Here is a 23,834-nt window from a genome sequence, read left to right on the forward strand (position 1 = left end):
CAGCTCAGGTTGAGTGGTTTGGTGACAAAGTCAGAGAGGCAAGGTTGAGATGGTCTGTTGAGGTCCAGAAGATGGACATGATTTTATTTATTTATTTATTTAGGACAGTGCATGTTAATGAACATAAATGTAAAAAAAAAAAAAAAATTACATGAATGTAAACATACCAGATTATAGCCAAGGGCTAATTTCCATCTGTTGTCCTTAAGCATAAAAAATAGACATAATAATTCATAAAAATTCATCATTCATTCATAATAAAAACTCCATCACCAAACTTACACATACACACCATTCTGTTCCCAAATAAAACATTAAAACTATACAACTCATACATGATCACACACTTGATTTGTCCATAACCAGTTTTTAACCTTTGCCTTAAACAAAGTGAGTGTAGAGCATTCTCTAATGGGTTGAGGAAGACTGTTCCACAGATGGCCTCCCTTGACAGAGAGGACGTTTAAGATGGAGCTGCCAGGCAGGAGGAAACAGGAAGGCCCCAGAGGAGGTTCATGAATATAGTGAAGGAGGGTTTATAAGAGTGCGCCTTTAAAAATGTACAACTGGGTTTAGAAGCACAGTGTCAGAAGATTTAGTTCAGAAAGGATAAGTGTTTTTGTCCTTAACCTGTCCGGGAAACCGGAAAGATACAGTCCTGCTTCTCTTCTCTTCTTCTGGGAACAGACTTGAAATTGGTCAGTTAGTGCTTGTTTAGACATTTGCATTTGCAAAATCACTGCAATATTATCAACAGAAACAAACAGATCTGTGTAGTACGATAAAAGCTGCTGAAGATCAGCTCCTACATGAAGTCTTTTGCAACATTAAAAAATGTTAACGAGACCGATATGATGTAAACAGAAGAAGTTGTTTCTGTGTGAATCCGCAGTTTGGTTTGCAGACCCTGCTTTTTTTCTACACTACCATAAACACTTTTGCTTTGTTTTTCATGACGATGCAGGACACGTTACACATGATATTTCAAATACAATAAAGCCAACAGGCTAAGAAGGCATAAAATGATTTGACTGGCTGTGCTGGAGTACTGAATATTTTATATCAACAGTCCCTTTTTAAGATAAAATACCAGGAATATTTTTTTTTTAAATCAACCTTGTAGCAAACATTTATTTTTTACATTGTGCAAAACAATCCCTATAATCAATATAGTGGCAAAAAGGCGTTTGGATGCTGCATGCATAACCTTAAAAAGTTCAACTGTACTTGCGAGTACTTGCAAGTGGATTTTATTTCAAGTCTTTGCTGCAAGCAGATAAGTTCCCACAAAAACTGTAAACTCTAAATGTCTAAAAATGAGAGAATAGTTTACAGCACACGCATGCACCTTACTTTAACTCGTGCTCAATCAGATCGGCAGATGGAAACTATTTCAACATCATCAGTGAGCATTATGTTCATTACACTGACATCACACTGGACGCAAGCCGGTGGTTATTTTTGGAATTCCTTTGTGGACAAATTAACACCCCACCCAGCTTTTACAAATAGTTCCTGATGAAGTGAAATATAATCCATGAGATATATTTGCTGTTACGCTGGTAGAACAATCGGGGAATATTTCTGAATCAGCCAAGCTAAACAATTAGCCATCTCTGCCTTGAGGACTGACCCCGTTGGGCCTCTCTGCCACAGTTTTATTGGAAAAACACTACTCAGACTTGATCATAGACATGTCAAGCACAAGTTTTATGATGACATTCAAAGCAGCAATGTCACTATCTCATTAAAGTCCTTATGGTACAAATGAGTCGTTTCATTAGCCGCAAAATGGATTTGGCACACCATGGAAATTCAATAGATCACCTCAGTAATTCTGTTCTTAAAGAAGTTATATTTCAGTGTTTGAATCTGAGAAATTGTTCTTCAGAATTGAATCTTTGAGGCTATTGAGCAGATGGGGAGATTTCCATGCAAATGGCTCCTATAAATCATCTTTCTGACTACAGGGTAATGGCTGGTGAATGATACTTATCAAGCTCTGTAAGTGCTCCTTCCAATAAATACGCAGTCCAGGTCATTTGTATTGAGATTCACGTGTTGATGGATATGGGATTACCACTTAACCTTGGAGTAATTCCAAGGCACCGCTTAAATCATCCAATACATTATCTATCCTATAACGGCTGACCAGTCTTTAAGGATATCGCTTCTTAATGTAAAATATGTTTTATGTGATAAATTAAACCGGAGGTGTTAGTGACCTATTCATCACCTAGATGTACTCATGACAGGGCACCTCTATCCTTTTATTTTGTGAAAGGTTGCTACTGTATGCATGTTTCCCATATTATGGTCATGCGATTATTATTATTATTTTGACACACTGACGTGTAACAGCGTTGCTCAGGGGATCGCAGGCAGTAGCAACACACGTAACCTGCTCCAGAGACACGTTTAATCTCTGTCAGGTTAAGCAGGTTCGAATCTGCATAAATGCACTAACAAAGCAGGACAGTGATGTATGAATGCTGATTGTGGTCATGTGCTTCTTGTTGAAAGCTGGCTCTCTTGACCCTGACCCTGCCTGCCACAATTATATCTGAAGACTTTCACGCCACAGAATCATCATACAGTAGAGTAAACATCACTGCTTTTCATGTAAACATTTAAAGCTGCGTTCAGAAGTTAGTAGTTTCTCACAACTGGCTTAAAAATGCTGACACGCATGTTTAGACAGTTAGTTTAGAAGTCGATATAATCCTGACCGGTGCGTTCATTCATGGTATGAATCTGGAAAGTCAGCGGTCTCTGGGGCAATCCTGAGATGTTTACATGTTTCATTCTGACAGTGCAGACAGACCATGTCGCTGCTATCCACACATAAGCTTGTCTAGAAAACGCATCCTTTTTTTTTTGTCTAAATGTGGAATTAATGCATTTTTCAGCAGAACATCAACTATGATTCCCTTCTGTCTCACTTTTACACAGAATCTGTTCATGATCACAACAGATAAGAGGTTAAAGCAAATGAGTGGTGCACTGATACGCACTCACAGGCCACTTCATTAGGTACATCTGTTCAATGGCTCATTATATTCAGTCAGCCGAGCAGCAGAACAAGGACAGAAAAGTGATTTAACCCTTTAAGACCTGAATTATGAAATAATTGTGAGGACATTCTTTTTGTTTTTAAGTTTAAGTGTTTATTGAACCTTCTGAGATTAAAAAAATATTAATTTGCACATATGATTCTTAATTTGTTAGAACCGGCATTTTATTTCTTTATAATTTATGCTTAAAGTATATAATTTTTTAGGTTTTTGAAGATGACTATATCACAGTGATGATGTAGAAGTCTCAAAACCTCACTCACAAAAACTTATGTATCAAACATGATACACTGTACGCTAAGAGGTTAAGTCAGTCTGAACCTGGTAAGGTTGCTGGAGCTGGACGCGCTCCTCTGAGAATTTCAGAAACTGTTGATCTATTGGGATTTTCCCACACAGCCAACTCTCGGGTTTACAGGGAAAAGGTCCAAAGAAGTAAGCTGCAAATCCCAGGGTGAAAATGCTTTGTTGTGATGTCAGAGGTCAGAGGAGAATGGCCAGACTGCCTTCCTATCAGCAGTCTGATAGCAGTTACAACTGAAGTATGCAGAAGAGCATCTCTGAATGCACAAGACATCAGATGGGCTACAGCAGCAGAAGACCACACCAGGCGCCACTCTTGTAAGCTAAGAACACTAAACCCAGTCTGTGCTTCACACAGGCGCACCAAAATCGAACACCAGACGGTTAGAAAAATGTTGTCTGGACTCATGAGTTTCTGCTGTGACGTGCAGCTGGTAGGATCAGAGGCTGGCATAAATAACACGAATGCATGGACCCATCCTGCCTTGTATCAACGGTTCAGAGTGTGTTGGTGTAATCGTGTGAGGGATATTTTCTCAGGGATACTTCACCATCGCCTAGCTGAATATTGTTCTTGATGATGTCTATCTCACTATGTATTTCTGATAGCTACTTCCAGCAGGATATGTCATAAACATCAGATCACTTCAAACTAGTTTTGCGATGCTGTCATATCAATCAAATGTCTGAGGAATGTTTTTTATGTTTTCAGCACCTTGGTGAATCTGTACCAGGAAGAAGTAAGTCAGTTCTGATGGCAAAATGGGGTCCAACCCGGTACAAGCAAGCTGTACATAATAAAGTAGAAATTCTTCATTCTAACTCTGTAGTTTTCAAGTGTGCAGTGAAGGGCAGCAGCAGTAGTAGAAGCAGTATTCATTTACAGAACAAAGTACACTTCTGTGTTTAAGAATGCCCCTTTAACTGACTGCTACCCTGCAATGATCCCTCCAGTTACACTAGCGCCAGTTCCATCTTCTGTGAATGTTGAATTTATTGCTTTAATTCTCCTAAATTAAGGACAAAGGCTCCCCATCCAGGGCTGTTGTTATTTTCTGTAATGTTCAACAGCCATTTCTTCTTCGCTCGCATGCACACATTAACTCATCACAGCATCGCTGGTGTGGAGGAGTCTCTGTTCGCTCAGCGAGCCCTGACTCACACTAAACTGGAATGAGAAGCATGCAGAGAGAGGCTTGCACAATGTTTCAGTGAGAAGAATCAGACCACCTCTGCAAAAGCACGCACGCACACATACACACACAATCTCTGTCCTTAGCTACCTCTCCAAAGTGTCCGTAAATGTGGAAATCGCTTTTGTGACAAATAAAGAGGACCGGACATCACAAAGACACATCTGTTTGTTCCGTTAACTCTGTGAGAAAATATTATGAAGGAACAGATAATAGGAAAAGCAGCGCTATCTTCTGGAATATTAACTGAAACTATAAACAAGGCTTGTGAAGGATAAGGGTTTTTTCTGGACAAAGGGTGAATGTCCCTGTCAGTGTGTGGTCTGTTTCTAGGCTGATGTCCTTAACTGTGGGGTTATGTACGTGCACGCTGAGAAAATGAGATGCTCTGAAGCGTCTGCATGAAGGAAATACTGAGTCTGTTCATTTCAAAATCTCTTAAAGAAGAACAAGATGAATAAAATCCCCTCAAAAAAAAGGAAATTTCAGTTCTTTGTCTTTCTCATTTGCTGATTGTTATGTTGTTGAGTGCATGTGAGGTTTTTAATTGTGTGAAAAGTGACAGAAACTTTTCACAGGGTAGTGTTAACGCTGCAAGGGTGAATTTAAATTGATTTAAAAAGAGAGCAAAAAAGGATAGAGGTTAGAAGTAATTTTTTTAAATAAGTCAGAAGATAAACAGGTTCATAAATGCGTTTTTATCTTGAGAGTGTAATCTCCTGGTCTGCACTGACATACCCTGTAGTGTTAACAGAGTGCTGCAATAAGGAGATCACTTTTTCATCTTGTCCTTGGAAAGACTGATATAAACTGGGAAAGGAGTTGTGGGAAACCGTAGCCTGGTAAATTAAAAGCTATTTGCCAAAGAAACACTCCAGCACGGTGTCTTCACCTCCAGCATGAACGCCGTCACCAAACAGACTCATATTTCTGCTGTAGCCTCCCTCAGTGGTCACTTCTGTCTTTAGGGCCCTCTTTCATTTAAAAAAAAAAGGAAAAGTGATTTTTTTTTTTTCTAAATGGCCATTTTTTAAAAAGTATGCGTGCTGCCTTTGTGGTTTAGTTCTTGTGTCAGACTTTCCACATGTCACAGACAAAAGATCTTAATAGCAGTTTGTTGTTTGTTTTTGTATTTAGTCCCATTAAGCTGTGATTGAGTAACTATGAGCCAGCATGCACGACACCAGGACCTGAAACTAAACCAGCCTGTGTTTAAGTAAACAAATAGTGTGTAAAGAGGGCAGCTGAGGCAAAATCTCATATTTAATATATGTGTTTTTACTCCTTCATGCAATGTACTCAAATGTTCCACTTCTTTGACATTCCTCAGTTGCTTTTAGAAGTCTAAATTTAGAGACAGATGAAGGCGTAAGGTCACACATGTAAATGTCAGAAGTTGTTATTAAGCAGTTACTTCCTTGTCCCACCCTACTTCCACTTAATAGGACACAACCGTCACTCATGCTGACAAGCGTTCTATTATTTATAGTAAAACGTGTCACACAGCAAGAGGATGTGTGTGACACGCTAACGTTATTCTTACTTTTCTTCTTTGGAATTGTGTCAGAGCTATTTACGCAGTTTTGGTGTTCTCATAATAGAAATAAACAGTATTTCCATTCACCTGGTAGGCTTAACTTTACCCGCTGTTACCTGCCGCTGCCCCCACCACGACTTTTTTTTTACTGGAACACTTTGATACAACTTTAATATTTTGCAGCACTGGCCAACTAAATAAGGAAGGAAGAGGATAAGTAGTGTGTTAAATGTTGTCCCCCACAAAATATGATTAATAACTCCCACAATGACACCTCCACCTCCTCTGTGGTGCAAGTAAAAACTCTAGCGTTTATCACTATGCAAATATTTCCAATTTCATAAGTTTGGAAACGGTTTTTACCTCAGAGTTCAAATGTTCACATCAGACTTGTGTAACTTCCCTGCTGGACCTGGATGGGCTGATTTATACGTCACAGATCATTTTGGCTCGGTAAATCTAAAACTGATTTTTTTTTCCAAACACTGACAAAAATACATCTGAGTGGATGGAGATTTTGAATTAGTATTCAAAGTATAATAATAATGAGTAGTACTATTAGTACTGTTCAACATGTGGATCAATATAACGAGCTAAGTATAGATATTTAATGTAATAATTAAATAGACAGATTTAGCCTGAATTAAAATGTGAGACTTTTTGATCGGCAAAGACTCGAAACACTTTTTCCAAGAAAAAAAGATTTTACTGAAAAACAAACAAAAAACAAAAAAACAACTATAGTCATTTTATAATTTTATAGCATATGATTGTATAAACATAAAAATAGATGGACATCAATGAAAATCAGTTACATGTATTTTAAAACACATCTACTCCTCTTTTAGCAGGTGAGAGTAAAATGCTTTTAAGAGGTTAAAGTTTTTTCACGTTTACATCAGTCAAAGGTCGACATACAGTGTTAAGTCATATGAGCTAAAATACAAACAAAGACAATTAGAAATCAATCTTAATTCAGAATTAACATTTCATCCATTCGTGTCTGAGGCTGACGACATCAGTGGTTTTGAATGAGCGAACGTGCTCGCACAAATTCTAACAAGACAGTGACACATGAGGTTTTGACGATCACACCGCACAGTACAGAGAAAAACTGTCACCCAGCGGGTTACAAGCTGCTAAAGGGCTGATTGCAAGTGCGGCAACTGAGTCTCTGAGCATCCAGCATCTGGTGGTGAGAATCGGGGTTGTAACGGCTGGGACGGGCGTCGTTATTGGGTTTTGAAGTCAGAGCAGCCTCCCCCATCGTCTTTGTGAGTGCTTTAGTGTAGTTAGTGGAGAAGGTATGGAGTACTGTGGGAGGGGGGCAACACAAGTGGCGATACCTGGACTGGAAGCGGCTGAATGTCCACGGAGGGATGGGAGGCAGTGAGTGGGTACAGCCTGGAGTTATCATGGATATAAGTAGCTCTGATGGGTCGTGGTGTGACACCATGGACAGACTGACAAAAGCTTGTCAACAATGAGGAAGACACTACCTCCTCCTCCCTCCCCACTCCCAAAAAAAGTGTGGCTGCCTTAAGAGTTCTTGGCGACCATCTTTATTGTGATGGTCTTCACTTCTGAGTACTCCTTCAAGCCGTTTTCTCCCCTGAAAGAAGAAATAGAAACATTTTGTTTAAACTCGAATGCTGACAGCAACATTGAATTACAGTGTACACACTGCTGGAGGCCCTTGGAGCAGGAATATTTCCTCTTAGATAGAGATTTACATCATGTTAAGCTTTTTTGGAAAGTCGGCTTTCAAAACACTAAGTCAGCAATACTAGTGTTGCAACTAATTTGTGTGTATTCAGCGGGCAGACGACCAAGTCTTACTCACATTTCACGTCCATTGCCAGACATTTTATATCCTCCAAATGGACACTGTGTGCTCAGAGCGTTGAAGCAGTTTATCCTGTGAAATACACAAAGCATTGATCACTCTTGATCAGTTGACTTGCAGTTTACTATAAAAATTTTGCACAACTTTATCCAAAGCGTCATTTGGGAAGACGGATGTAAAATTACATTCTCATCATCACAGCTATTTTTAAAAACCCCTGAACTCAATAACAATTATTCTTTTGCTGTTTAGCAAACACAGTTAAAAAATGTCAGGTTCTATATCTGTAAACGTAGTGATTACAGCTGCTGTAGCTGCAGAAACAATGCTTTGAAGTAACTCGAAAATATGAAGTAAAATTATTAAATATTTCAGCGATTTTTTTCCTTCTCATCCTTCTGCTGAAAGACTTTGTTCTCGTGCTTCATCACTTATGTCCTTGTTCTTCTCTCGCCAGTTTTTTGAACCACATTCAGCTGATCGCTCTCTGAGTCTTCATACACCCCCTGTACAGTACCCCCCAATTTCTAGATTGTCCTTTTAGTCTCAAACATTCATGCCATTTTAATAGTTGCACTACTTGTGTTTTCTTTTTCCTTTCTAGCTCAGGTTTTTGTATATTTGTGTGCCTCCTCATACATGACTTTTCTCCCCTCTTTTGGAGTCTGTCTCTTTGCCTGAGTTGACCACCTGCTGAGTGAATTTCTCAATGTCTATGATTAAAGTTCTAGATCTTACCTATTACTGATGTCTTGTGATTGGACTCATAAATATAATGTTTATAATTAAGGATGGAGCATATAATATCCTTTCTTGGTTACAGAATAATTTATGTGGCATTTGTGATGAAAATTGCCCGATGGTGATTAGGTCAACATCATTGATGAAGGAAGAGTTATTAAAATAGCTAAGCATAACAAGTGACGCAAGATTTCTGGCAGCTATCTATACTTCTACTCATAACCATTTGTAAGTAATTAAAAATGGAAACTATTGCAGGTTAACTCAACAAGTAACATTTACTATTAATTTCATTTCAGTTGTCCTGTCCTGGAACATTATTTCTGATATTTTCTCATCATATCTGAGCTTATGGGTGGATAAAAGGGAAGAAAAGCTTTTCTTTGTGGCTACTGTAATGATTCTAAATCAGCAGACTGTTAGTTAAAGCTTCGGGAAAGTGGCTGATATTTCTCACATGAAAAATATTACTGAATGGAGCTGAAGAAGCACGGCAGATAGAGCTTACCAGACAGTGCCAGCCTGCATGGCTGTGGATATGGTCATGGCTTTGCTGATGTCCTTGGTGAATACAGCGGCAACCAAACCATAATCTGAGTTGTTGGCTCTTTCTATCACTTCATCAATTGTTTTGAACTTCATGATCTGCTGGACTGGCCCAAAAATCTGTAGAAATATGGTAAATGGTAAGCTAACATCACACATCAAAGAAATGAGAATACACAGACTCACTATGAACTTCAAAATTATTAGTTATTCTTAGGTAAACGCATTTAATTAGGGACTTAATTTATGTATCACCATCCTTTTTGGTACCTTTTTACATTTTTTGACAGCTTTAGTGACTCTTTTTTTCTCCAGGTTAGAGAAACAGGTTATTAACAGCCTCTACATTTATTCATGAACTGTTTTGCTACCTCTTCTATTGCAGCCCTTAAATCAACTCAAGATGCATTAGTAGTGCTGGAGTCTTTATCACTATACCTCTTCTCTGGCAATGCGCATGTCATCTCTGACGTTAGAGAAGACCGTAGGCTCAATGAAGAAACCTTTCAAGCCCAGAGCTTTGCCTCCACACTCCAGCTTGGCCCCTTCGGTAATGCCGATCTGGATGAACTCCAGCACACGGCTCTGATGCTCTCGGCTGATCTGTGGAGGTGGAGGACAGACTTACTCCCTTATGACAGAAAAAATGAGCAATATATGAAATTTACAGAGCAAATGATAGAAAAACCGATCACAGCTTCTGATTCTGTGCTCCTCACCTGTGGTCCCTGCTCAGTCATGGGGTCAAAGGGGCTGCCAACTATCCTCCTCTTTGCTCTCTCCACGCTCCTCCGGACGAACTCGTCATATATGGGCTCCTCCACATAGACGCGAGAGCCTGCCGTGCAACACTGGCCTGCGTTGAAAAACACACCCTGGTGGGCTTCTTCTACAGCCAGATCCACTGGGGAAATGGAGAGATTTGTGCTGGTTAATAACTAAACAAAAGTAGTATAGAATTATAACCATGAAGCTACTTATTAGGTAAAAAAAAGACCTGACTGGTCTTTAAAAGTGAAACAACGCACAAATTAAATATCAATAAAGACAGAACAAATTTATCTGTTTATAAAAAGCAATGTGTGCAATGTTATTGGAGCTATCCCATGCAAATCTGACACCTGACACCTGAGAGACAGGATCCCGCTGTTGTGCACAAAGGGTTAATGGACCCCTGTGATTTATGGGTCTCGGCCGAGTCGGGGTCCATTCCCTTGATTTACAGGCCCTAGTGTGCCCCTCTCACGGCTGCTGAAAGCATTTGAGACGCTCTGCAACCCCAGTTTGGTGAGACACTTGGAGTTTATATGAAACCCATCCATCCAGAGGTTTTCATAGCACTGCTAAGCCCCGAACATTTTAAGGTTCTCAGTAAGGGTGAGAGCTGTGAGTGCTTTTCTAAGAATATGACACACAGCTACAAAAAAAACCGTGATTGTGACAGACAGACATTGGGTGGGAGGGGGTCAGGTAAATGAAGTGACAAATAACAAAATAACAAAACAAAACTTACAATCAGCATCTGCAAATATTATGTTGGGATTCTTTCCTCCCAGCTCCAGCGTCACTCTCTTTAGGTTACTCTTCCCAGCTGCCTCTTGGATCAGCTTGCCGACCTAACAGAGGAAACAGATCAGAGGTTTATTCGTGGCGATGCAAGGCTCACAGCCAGATCAGTAAATCAGCTGGAACCATTAAATATCTTAAAGAGGCTGGTTAGCTCCTAACAAGGAATATACTGGTAGGCCAGCTGAAACATGAGTTCTGCAAACACACAGAAAGAATATCTGTTACAGGCTTTTGGCGACAGCGAGAGGAAAACAAAATGATGTTTCTGCCGGGAAGAGTATTTGATATGTGCCGTAGGACAGGAAGAGGCAACCACAAGGTGTGTGGGTGGTGTACTGTGATATAACACCGAGACGGGATATTCGGTACGAGTTGGGCCTGGTGTGACGATACGAAAGACGGCAAGGGATTTGTGGTGTTTTATCTCATCCTTCTATTGCCCTAATTTCCACTTTACTCCTTATCAGGAGCGATGATATCAGATGACCTAAATGAAGAATAATAAATTACGGATTGAGGAATAACATTCCTTGATAAAGATCTATTGCTCAAGAGAATCATGTGTAAAATTCATCCTGGGGGAGAACGTTTTAGTTTTATTTAGTACAAATCATTAAATCTTTGAAAATGTTTTGAATACAAGCCATGAATATTTTTTTACTTGAACCTTGTTTTTCTCTGTAATACATCATTAAATAACATCCACACTTCTTTTTGCTACATTACAGGCTATGCATAGTAAGATATTTTAGAAGCAGGCTAAGGTAAGAAGACCAAGCAATACCCTTGTACCTCCACCAATCACCAGTAAGCCAGTCAGGGAAAAGATATTTTTCTCTGGTGACTGGAGATTTAGTGAAACTTGAAGGCGATGAGGTTTTTGGAGGCACGTGACCATTAACCACATAACATTAATATATTCACTGTTTGGAAGTGTAGTAAGCTTGGTGGCAATGTAGGATCGCTTGAATAAGGCATTAGTCTCATAGACCAAGAAACTAGTTTGCAAACATCAGAGAACCACTGGTCATGAGGAAAAAATTTGTATTCCCTGACTGCTTAGGAGTGGTTGGATGCTGATGGCAGTCACTGGGAGATGACTGATAAAATCCCAGTAATGCAAGCCTACATGCTCCCTAGCAAAAATATGTATTCTACAACTAGTTAGCAAAAACCTCATTGTGATTGCTTTGGCTGTTAGCATTTTGCTGCAGTTGTAGTTTAAAAGAAAGCATTGTACTTGCATATAAACATTGTCCAGCTAGTCTCTGAGCTAATACTGAAACTGTGAAAAGTATGACACAAACCAGAAAAAGAGATGCTTAAATTTGTGTCTTAGCATTGCAGCCAACCTTGTTAAAAAAGCTCAAATTAATTTTTCTTGTTTACAATTTTCAGTTTGTGACACACTTTTTTAAGTTTTACTAGTGCTTGGCTAGTGGTCAAAGATATTTTGAAGACAAACATGATAAAGCAAAGGCAACACACTACTTGCTTTGCTAGCAGATTGTTAGTGTTGCTGGTAGATTGCCACTAGAAGATTGCAATCACTAGGAGGTTTTTGTTGCATACTGATTAGTATGGTTTTCAGTGTGATTATTTGTCCAGGTTTGTACTCCACTTTGGTGATTGAAATTTTTGTATTTTATGGGCCTCTGCTTGTTAACTGCTCGCCTAGCGGTAGTGTTGCTAAAACTGCTAAAAGTGCGACACCAACCAGGAACAAAGACCATCAAAGTAAAAGTTGAGCACTTTTTGAAATCTTCTGGTTCCAGTGGTAAGGTACAACTTTTACTTTGAAGGTGAGTGTTCTGCCTTCCCAGTTTGCATTGCATTTTTCCCAGTTTTACTACCACTTGGAGAGCAGGTGGTAAGAGTTTTTGTTGCAGCCTCCAGCAACCACCGCCAACCACTCAGGGAATCCAAATAAGATTTCAGGTACCAAACAGGCGACATCACAGTGGCAACGCCCACTCATCATACCATCTATGAGCTTATGAGCAGGAGAAACTAGCTTGAGCTAAAGGCAACAGAACTTTGTGCTAATATGAGATTAAAGTCATGGCACATTTATTTGTTTAGGCACTTTTTCAATTCAACTCAACGTGTTTTAAATGAGACACAAAACAAACATATAATGAGGCAACTTAAAAAAAATAAACATGACATTTAAATGAATAATTAAATTGGTAAAATAATAAATACATGGTGGGATTCATCACTTTTGGACAGAGCCAGGCTGACTGTGCACCTCTGGTTACAGCCTTTAATCTAAACCTGCTGCTTTAAGACTAATAAAGGCAGTTGCAGTAATACGTACTCGACATGAAAAGATACAGGTTAAAACTGCCGGACGCTATTTGACCCCCTTGCCAATTTCGGTAAACATGATTTTAGGTTGTGAGAATGAGTCACCAGTTTTTAATCAATATTTTTCACTGTTCTGACACGTTGCAATAACTGGACTGATAACAAGCCTGGAAAATCCCATACACCACCCTCACAATCCTACACCCTAAACAAGTATTCATCTTCCTGTTACTCATACTGTGTCTTTTATAGATAAAGAAGAAGAAAAAACCCCTTAGTGTCCAAGTCCCCCCCCCCCCCCCCCCCCTTCTTCAAACCACCCCTAAGAAAAACATCTTCAAACATGTTAAAGACTCATTCTCTTGCTCTTTTCTTCTTCGCTCTACTTCCCATTATATACTGAAAGACTAAGATCAGAACAGCTGGGCTGCGGCTGGTACCGAAGCTGCCTAAATACAACACAAAACTTGGCTCGGCTTCATTTTTCTGATGTGTTTTGTCTGTCTTTGATCAGAAACATAAAGTGGCTGACTAAGGGGAGTTTAGCATGTGTTTATTCAAGGGTAAAGGAAACACACTGGGCTGCTAGACTCCTCCGCCACATGTGAGTCAGTGAGAGATGAGCTGAGCTCCTAAAATCCACCTGTAGCTACTCCAGCACCTTCAATCCTGTCTGAGGAGATGAGGTGCTTGCTAGGATCCCACCATTGCTACTACAGTGCAGTGACTCACTGTCTGGGCATCAGCAGTCTCTGACAGTGCTGGCTCTTTTCTCAGTAATTGACTCCAGTTCACACGAAATAACAGGAAAACTAGTAAAAAAAGAACCAAAAACAACAAGAAACCCCCCAAACTGGACCACTTATAAAGGAAATGTTCAATTGGGATGAGATGTTAAACAAAGATGTTTATAATACAAGTTAAACAAGATGCCACAGGATAGATAATTTCTAAATAGATAAATACATGATTATGGTTTAATCATAACTAGATCAATGTTTGAAATTATACAGTAACTAATATAGACCGTTAGCAGCTGCTAACAGTTTTTACCGTGGCTTATTCTAACAAAGTTTGGTGATCCTAGTGAGGTTGTGCTTGAATTTGAATGTTTACAGAAAATGTACGAAAGATTGAAGACACTGTAGACATTGAACAGACATCCTACACACACAAATAAGTAAGCTAAGAACACAAAGGATGCTGTGTCCACAATAGCGCATTTCTGTTCTGAACTTTTATTTTAGGAACTATTTGCGTTTGCCTAGAAAAGGTCAAATCATGTGACGATACATGTACGACTCAGGGAAGGACACATAGTTACTGTTATCAGCCAATCAGAAGCCTTGGAATGAATTAAGACAATGCTAAAAAAAAAAAAAAAACCCCAAAAAACCAAAACAAACTGCAGTTCCTCTAGTGGCCACTTGAGGCTGGCTTCAAAAGGGAGTGAGTCTCATTAGACTTCCATGATAAAATGGCCATGTACAGCATTACAAAGCATGTTTAGCTTGACATAAAAATGTCCCTGTGCTTTACAGATAGCCATTCAGATCAACTATAAGTAGAATGATTTATTTTTTTAATAACTGATCTACCTGCTTAACTGAGTTAGGGGTGTGGCCTTATTAATTAACAGACAGCTTTCCCAACACATTTAGCTGGAGCTGACTAGCATCTACGAGGCCTCACTTTTGTTACATCCAGCCATTAGACTGGGCCGGTATTGCCGTAGGTGAATTTTTAATTGATTATCTGACTAACATTAGGGCTTGATGTGTGGTCAAATCATCCCAGAAGTTATGTGCTTTGGTGAGTGAAGTTCTGGTGTTTTATTAGTTCACTACTTGGGTTGCTTATTCACAAGACACCACAAAAGCGGATAAATCAATAAGTTTGATTTGCCAGATTTTTATGCCAGATTCCATTCCTGACACAACCCTCCTAGGGATTTGTGTCCCTTAATCATTTGACATGTGTTAACCAATACAGTATGAACACTACGCTTGTAAATTGCCTTAACATGCTTTGCTGATATGTGCTTCTGTGTTTTGCACTCGAGTTCATGGATAGGTGATAAATTAGCACGCCACTTGTTTATTCATATAAAGTAACTTCTTCCTTCCAAAATCCAACATGGCAACAGCCAAAATGCTAACAGAGTCCACAATACAATTTCTGAATGTGGGCACATCCATGCTTTATACAGTCTCTGATGGGTGTCTGATCGTTTCTAATATCAGTGTGGTCTAGTCTCCAAAATGTAGCTAATGCAGTGTTGCTGAAAGCTGCTAGATGCTGGCTCCAAAATAAATGTGTCTCCTGCTTCAAAATGGATCCGTTTTTTCCCGCAAAAACTAGATCACATTAGTTTTTGATGATTTCAGCTGTACAATCTAATGTGTGTACCATTGGTCATTTTATAAATTACTGCTGTGTTACTAAGACTGGTAGCTAACGGAAGGCTGTAACGCCCGGCAGGAGGCGTTGATTTACAGCTGGCTGACAGCTGTTTCAGAGTTTCTATTTAAAGAGTAAACTTTTTTTTCTCCAGACGCACACTTCTACTACTCTGTTTGTATTTAAGGAGACTTTGATATGATGCAGTCATGCATTATTTTGGTAATGCTTGTCTTTAACACATTGTGGTTAATGTAACTAATACCAGCATGGGCTAGCCCAAGGTCCTGGCTCCACACAGACAAACTCTGCAATGCTGTGGCCATTTTTAGGAACAATATGGTCTACAGCTGTGGTTTGAGCTTAATGCTTATGTCAGCATGGACACACACACACACACGCACACAAACACACAATATGATATTAACATGCTTAGTTGGGTTGGGCAATATGTAAATATTTTCCAACGGCCTGCCGTCAGTCCTACGACAGGCAACTGATGATATATTTGTTAAGGGTTGTCTGTGCAGCAAGTGCAGGGAGCAGGGCAAAAGACTCCCGACACCCTTTCAGCAAATGGAAGCATTTGTTTGTGAAAATATTTTAAAAAATCACTATTTTGGGAATATTTTGGTTTTAAAATGGAAGAAACTAAAGGTCCTGAGGGAGTGATGCCTCCGCTTTGCAGCCTATAAATGAACAGAGGTAAAGATTACAAAGGCTAATAAATGAATAATGTCATTTATGAGACTTTTCAGTACTAATCGATTGGACAGCAACCACTACCTGCAATTACTTCAGTCTGGTCCCTGTCATGACTTTCTAAAAGTTAGAACCATTGGTACGAACACCAACTGTTTCCATATCACGTAGACAATAAATTTACTGGAATTTTCAAGAGGACAGACATAAATCACACAACATAATAATATTAATTATTATTATAATAACAATGAACCCCACAAACAACTGCATAACCCCAAACCTTAGCAGATATAACTGTAACCAACAGTTCTTAATATATCTGAAGCTGAATTGTTCTCCTGCCCAGATGCTAATGTTGATTTTTAAACTGAGACATAAATGTGTGTAACAAATTCAGTTCTGCAAGTTATCCAGATATTTAAAAAAATAAACAAAAAAATCCACCATTGTTTCATAAAAAGAAAAAAACCCAGCATATCACCAAAGTCATTTAAAACTGTTTTGGGGAAATTTCAGTGTTGAAGCAACAGACTGGTCAACTCTCACAGCTGTTCCTCGAGTCCATTAGCGTCACTTAAAATCCGCCTCATCGACATCCAGGATCTTTGAAATGCAAACAACGGCGTACACTAATGATGATCTCTCCCTGTGACATTCACGTTTACATTTTACAGGAATATGTCTACTCATGTGCCACTTAATTAGGTACACTGGTTCAACTGCCCCTTGCTCATGCTGAGCATCAGAATGGGGAAGAAATGTAATTTAAGCGGCTTTGAAGGGCGTATGGTTATTGGTGCCAGGCCGGTGTGACTATTTCAGAAACTGCTGATCTACTGGGATTTTCCCACACAGCCATCTATTTTACAGAGAATAATCTGAAAAAGAGAAGATATCCAGTGAGTGGGAGTTCTCTGGGTGAAAATAAGTTCAGAGTGGAATGGCCAGAATGCCAGCGCAGAATCGCTAAAGCGCACAGCACGCAGATTGGCTTCAGCCACACCGGGTGGCACTCCTGTCGGCTAACAGCAGTTAAAAACAGGAAGGCTACAATTTGCCTGGATCTCAATCCAGTACAGCACCTTTGGGATGTGGTGGAACGGGAGATTTGCATCATGGACGTGAAGCCGACAAATCTGCAGCAACTGTGTGATGCTATCATCACATCAACAAAACCCTAAATCCCTGAGGAATGTTACCAACACCTTGTAGAACCTATGCTATGACGGATTAAGGCACCTCTGAAGGCAAAAAAAGGTCCAACGAGCGAATGTCTCATTGTTCCAGTCGGTTTTGCTTTCATTGCTTTTATCTGTGACATCTGTACCTGTATGGGCTTATCAGGGACTGCTCCAATTACACATACTGTACACATGGCGCCTCCAACACAATGCAGGAGTCAAAACAAATATTACATAAGGCCGTGTTATTTGCTAAAGATAGGTGTAAATTACAGGATGGTCACATAAAAATATCACTACAACATCAGGACTACTGTAAATGGTTTTAATACAGGGGTTAGTCAACATGGAAATGACAGATGTTTATAAATGATCTGTAGAAAGGGATCTGCCGTCACTCTGGCTGTTCTCGCTGACTCCAGGAATCTGTTCAGACCACAAGGCTCAACACCTAACATGGTATGTCCTTTGTCTTCCTATTAACTGCTTCCCTGTTCTCAAGAGCTGTAAGGGTATATCCTGATGGTGAGCTAAATGAAAAGCGGTATGGAGGTGCATTAATACCTCAAAGACAGCTGAGGGAAAACAGACGAGAGGCAGTGTTTTCAGAGAGACCTGTTTGTATACTCTCGACAGCGCAAATATGTGCATGTGTGTGCGATAAAATCAGAGCCCTGTCATGAGGAGTAATGACAGGGTGCGCGGCTTATGTAAGACCCCATTTGTTTGTCATTTAAACTTCAATACAGGCACACAACATCCCCTAATTACCCAGCCTGCTCTTATGCTCTGCACATGTTGGTCACTGTGTCAACTGTGTTCAGTGACAAAAGCTAGCAGTAGGCAGATGCTGATCTGAGCAGTTCCACTAGAGAGAAAAGTACCTCGGTTGATCCTGTGAAAGCCACTTTGTCTATGCCCATGTGTGAAGCAATTGCAGCTCCTGCTGTTGGCCCGAATCCTGGCAAAATATTGATGACTCCCGGTGGAAAGCCGGCCTGTCAAAACAATATGAGAGGAAACAAGCTTTAGCGGAGATGACAGCAGAGCCAAGCAAAACCACAGGCAGTGTGGGGGAATCCGGACCCAACCCAACCTCCCTACAAGCAGAGAGCAGGGAGAACATCAAAAAGGCAACAGACAGATAGTCTCCAAGAAGAGGCGAGGCCGGAGAGGACAGGGGAAAAATAGAGAGGATGTAGACACTTAAATTTGTCCATTATTTGGCTTCAATACATTGCCATGTCAGGCTGTGTTGTTGAACTTACTCATGTGTTTATCCTTATTGTACACAGCTGCACTCACTACAAAGAGCTCTGGTTTGGAATTTACTCGAGATTTATATCAGCGTGTTTAAGATGTTCAGATTTTATTTTATTATTTTGTGGAGTTTTCGGCACTATTGCCAGGAAAAACTGAATAAAGAAAAAAGAAAGTTGACACCAGAGCATCCCTGAATTAATTTTTCTAAAGCACTTTTATGTTGACTGTCACATCCATACTTAACATATGAAACTATGTGATTATATAACATTTGTTCTTGTGATCTCTCTGAATTCATAATAAACTGATATCAAATTTAGAAATAAAAACTTAAAATAACTTTCCTTATTAGTCATTTAGCATTTTAGCTAGTGTGTGCATCATTAGGCTCTCATCACTCTTCATGCTATTGTTAAAGTGGGATTATTCAATGTGGTATGATAATGCTGTACTTATTACTGCTAAAATACTGCCTGTATTATTCTCAAAGGTTGCCATCTTAGCAGAAGGTTAGGGAGTACATATTTTAAGTCTGTATGAGGGAATGCTAATTCTAATTAGCAACCGAGCAGCAGGTGATTTTTAGCAGACCTTGACATTATGGGTGTTTTTCTTGTCTATGTATTAATGTTTAAATATTGTTAATAATGTTCCCCGTGGAAGAATTTAGTATGAGTGGTTACATGTTAAGTTAAGCTGTAAATGTCTACAAAATGGCACAGCTAGCTTGCTAACCACTGTGAAATGCTTCAGTAGCCATTTCTGCTAAGTACATAACCTAATTATCATGAGACAGCAGTACTGTATATACTTCATATACTGTTTATATATATATATATATACCACATCCATACTTGCTGAAGGATGTGAGACACATTGTTAATGCTGCTCGAGTACTGATGACACAATGATGACACAGCTCCTGGCACAAAGTTTTTGTGCTGATGTTAAAGCAAAAGGAGGTTTTGCTGTTTGTAATTTGACATTCAGGGACTATTTTCCCTTAGCACTTGGTGCTGCTGCTCTATAACTTTATGTGGTCTTTGATTTCATGGCTGAGTTGCTGTTCTTAGTAAAGCCTCCCGCATTGCAGTAATTCCCCTTTCAGTTGATCGTGTAATATCTAGGAGGGTAGAAGTTTCACAAACTGACTTGTTGCATAGGTGGCATCCTATTACAGCAAAACGTTCAAATTTAGTGAGTTCTTTAGAACGACCCAGTCTTTTACAAATGTGTGTGAAGGCAGTAGATGAAAACATTGGAATTCAAAGATTAATAGGTTTGACCCAGTACTTTTGTCCATACAGTGAATATTGAATTGAGTTGAATTAGCTGTATTAATATTAATATTTGGATTTTATTTTGACTAAACTACCAGAGGTAGTAAACTAGAGACACTAGACATGTGTTTAGTTCTGCATCAGATAATTATTTTGTATTTCTGACACTTAATTATGTGACAGAGACCAACATGAAGGTTTTTTAATGCAGCGTGAAAGCTCAGCAAAAATAGATATTCACAATATTAATCTCATTATTACTGTTTCTGCAGCATTTCCCACCAGACAGATGCTAATTCTGAGCTTTTTTTTTTTTCATTAAAATAAAGAAAGATTTTAAATGTTTCATTTTTATCATCCTTAATTAATTTTATTGTTGTATTAAGAGACTAAAATCTGTATGTTTTAGATCATTAAAAAGTTCATTTGCATAATTGAGGCAAACTAACCATTTCATTTTGGCTCTATATTGGCTGGAGATAACATAAAGGCCAAGTCCTACTTCACTGACTCTGAGATGATGCACCAAATCGATGTGACACTTCACTAAACATCTGTTTTTTATCGCCTTTTGGTTACATTAACATTGAACTGTCTAAATAAAGTGTTGGCCAAAGTCAAAGTGAACACTGTGTCCTTGGCAAAATAAAATCTATAAGTGATTCTGTTTCAGTTAGTTCAGCACTCATGCTTGAAACTGTGCGTGCGAAATGTTTGCTGTCGTCATAGTGACTCTGTCATTTACCTCCTTGATTAGAGCTGCCATGTAGAGGCAGGTGAGCGGCGTCTCCTCAGCAGGTTTCAGGACGACAGTGTTTCCACACGCGAGTGCTGGGCCCAGCTTCCATGCTGTCATCATCAGAGGGAAGTTCCACTGTGTACAACACGCACGCGCACGCACACAGAGACACACACACAAACACCGGAAAAAGACATCATGCATCTGACACACTGGGTGGTCACAAGTCAAGTTCAATAACTCATCGCTCTTAAGTCACTCACTCTCATTTTCACTCTGTCTAAACATAGTCAAGTGAGAAAATGTTCTCGGCACTTGTACAGTATTTTCTCTTCCCACAGTATTCTGAGAAAGTCGGGAAATTGCAACACATGTGCAATAGACCCGTATCACTGTTCAACACACAGGCCTGTGTTATTTCTGCTTTGCACAGGAGCCCATGGGGCTCAACACAGAACCACACGCTTTCTGCACTCTTGCACAATCAACAGTGTCTCTTTCTCCTTGATCTTTTCCTCCTTTCTCATCATTCTTCTTTCCTCAAACACACTCTGTTAAATCCCTTAGCTCATTCTTCTGCTTCTCACTTCTTGTTCCCTTTTCCTCAAAGCCACCGGCACACTGGAGGGGGTGGGGTTTGGAGTGGTTGCGGGGCATTACCGGTAAGATTTAAAAACTGTGGCTGACAGGGAATTACTGGAAAATTCAGAATGTAATTCAGTACTTTTAGACGCAGCTAACTCCATCTTTTTTATTTTTTCTTCACACTTCCCTGTCATGTTTGCATGTCACTTTTCAGAAAAGTTATACTCACAGGGACAATTTGTCCACAAACTCCAATAGGCTCATATCTGGTAAATGTCAGATACTCTCCATCTGTAGAGGAACACACATGAGCAAAGAGAGAACTGGGTTATTTATTCCTAGCTTTAACACTTTAACAAATAAGCACTTAATAGGAAATACTAAAAAATCCCTCTAAACACATGAAAAACGTCACCACCTGACTCCCCTGGTGTTGTTGACTCGACATGTTAATTTGCAAATGAATCCACATTCCTTGTTCCTTGTTGCTTTACCCTGGTGAGAGATTACGTTTCCTCCAGCAGCACAGGCATGTGTGTAACTGTTTTAGGTCATAGAGATGGGTGTTATGCTGGAAAGGTTTGCTCATTCCTCTTGCATTACTTGAGTAAAAAGGAGGTACTTGCTGAGGGTGTGCCATGCTTGTTCATTTTTCAGAAAAACAATTCATATTGAGAAATGTGTGTATAAATTTGTTACCACAGTGGTCAGCTGATGATTGCTTAATGTTGCACTTGGACTGGAAGGATCAGTGGGGGGATGACAAGTTAAACAATCACGTTGACAACAGATACAAAACTGCAGTAAGATTCCCATATTTCAACTTTTTCTTTTTTTAGTCCGTGTATTCCAGTGTGGATCTTGCAAAACTGCTATTGTTTGTGGAATGAATCTACAAACCCAGTAGGCATGACATTTTCTGGAGGAACTCGAGTATCTGAAGCCTTGTTTGAAAGAATGACGCCTGCACATGAATTATATTTCAATTTGGCACAGGTGGTGTAAATGATACCAAACTGTACTGCCAAAGGTGCTGCACATAATGACACTCCCCATTCATTTCATGCCGTCTCTGATATAAATTTAACACCACAGTATCAGCATAACAGGCAAGACAAATAGCTGCAGAGGAGCAGCTCATGGTAGCTGTGTTGCGCCTCATTCTAACAGGTGAACAAACATGATTACTTACATCATACAGGCTACAGGAATACCCTTATTTATTTACTCTGAAAGCCTACAAGTGGAATAAAGCTTAGACCAAAGCCCTGGGAAAACACTCGCCGTGGTTGGTTTGGCAGCAGCGTACAAGAGAAGCTTTGAGAGGGACAATACAGCGGTATCAGGATGTTTTCCATGTCCTCTCAGTCTCTCTCATTCTTTTTTTTCTTCCTTTTAAAACACACAGCCAACTTTCTTCTCTTCCACCCTCAGATTCAGCTGCTTTAGAGGGGCAACACTGGCAGCTGGCTCTAATGTGTTTAGATTGATTACCAATTTGTTACCTTCACCCGCTGAATGTAAGCTTAGCTTTCTGCAAAACTCTGAACACAATGAAATAAAAAGAGTGTTTTGTTTTACTAAAAAATGTAATAAATGGTGATGTCAAATAGAGACCCCCCCCCCCCAAAAAAAAAAAGATTAAAATTTCCTGTACTTGTAAAAAGCCTTGTATTAAAATATTGCAAGAATTTATGCAATGATCCTAGTCAAAGGTCTCTAAAGTAGCTTAAAAGCAAAAAAAATTAATGTTGCACAACTTAAATCCCTATATTAATTGTGCATTCTCATGCTCCTCTTACAGGGTTCCTATATTATAACATAGTTCTCCTGACTGTCCACATGCTTTTCAGTCAGCGTAGGAAAAGATTAACGGAGGCTACAAAGATTTTTTTTATTTTATTGTTCTGAGTGTTTTAAAATCATGTTTATAGCTGCTTGTTGTATATAATAAACACCGATTTTGGTACCTATGTACAGTGGAAGCGTCATGGTATTAATACTTTTAAGGATCTCTATAAAGATGGCACTTTCTTAACTTTTTTAGACCTGTGTTCAGAAACAAATCTTCCGGCTACCAATCTATTCCGTTATTTTCAGGCACGGCATTGCACTTCTGCTCTCTTCCCGTCCAACCCTCTTCTTCCAAATGTCCAGCCTTGGGAGGAATTCTTATCCCTTAAACCCAATAAGAAGTCAATTATATCTTTAATATATAAACAACTTATGGATTTACATGTCCATTCAGTTGTTAAAATTAGGAGGGCTTGGGAGCGGGAGTTAGGAGTAATTTTTTCGGATCAGCAATGGGAGAAAGCAGTATCCAATGTCCGTTATAGTACGTCCTGTGTATTGTACAGGGTTTGCTATTCAAACTATTGCAAGTCATTAAACGTTCTACCAGCTGATTAATATCATCTCTCCCCCCCCCCCCCCCCCCCCCTTTTTTTTTTGTGTGTTTTGGGTTTCTTCTTAGTTTTTGGGGTTTTTTGGGTTTTTTTGTTTTGTTTGTTTTTCTCAATTTTATATAAGCGTGGGTGTGACTGTGTGTGTGTGTATTAT

At 39.4% G+C, this 23,834-nt stretch overlaps 1 protein-coding gene across 1 annotated transcript in view; it reads right to left on the reverse strand.

Moving 5' to 3' along the window:
- Positions 1–6,850: 6,850 nt before the first annotated feature.
- Positions 6,851–23,834, reverse strand: part of aldh1a2 (aldehyde dehydrogenase 1 family, member A2) — a 28,379-nt gene continuing 11,395 nt past the window's right edge. The window contains exons 5-13 of the mRNA XM_082540064.1: positions 21,502–21,563; positions 20,694–20,822; positions 18,290–18,403; positions 10,754–10,856; positions 9,960–10,144; positions 9,679–9,843; positions 9,203–9,360; positions 7,951–8,025; positions 6,851–7,719 (exon numbers count right to left, since the gene is read on the reverse strand). Of these exons, the coding sequence (XP_082396190.1) occupies positions 7,647–7,719; positions 7,951–8,025; positions 9,203–9,360; positions 9,679–9,843; positions 9,960–10,144; positions 10,754–10,856; positions 18,290–18,403; positions 20,694–20,822; positions 21,502–21,563 (1,064 nt within the window). The 3' untranslated portion in view covers positions 6,851–7,646. The remainder of the gene's footprint in view (positions 7,720–7,950; positions 8,026–9,202; positions 9,361–9,678; positions 9,844–9,959; positions 10,145–10,753; positions 10,857–18,289; positions 18,404–20,693; positions 20,823–21,501; positions 21,564–23,834) is intronic.

This window comes from Aulonocara stuartgranti, assembly GCF_965226115.1.
Source record: "Aulonocara stuartgranti genome assembly, chromosome: 1".
Lineage (NCBI taxonomy): Eukaryota > Metazoa > Chordata > Actinopteri > Cichliformes > Cichlidae > Aulonocara > Aulonocara stuartgranti.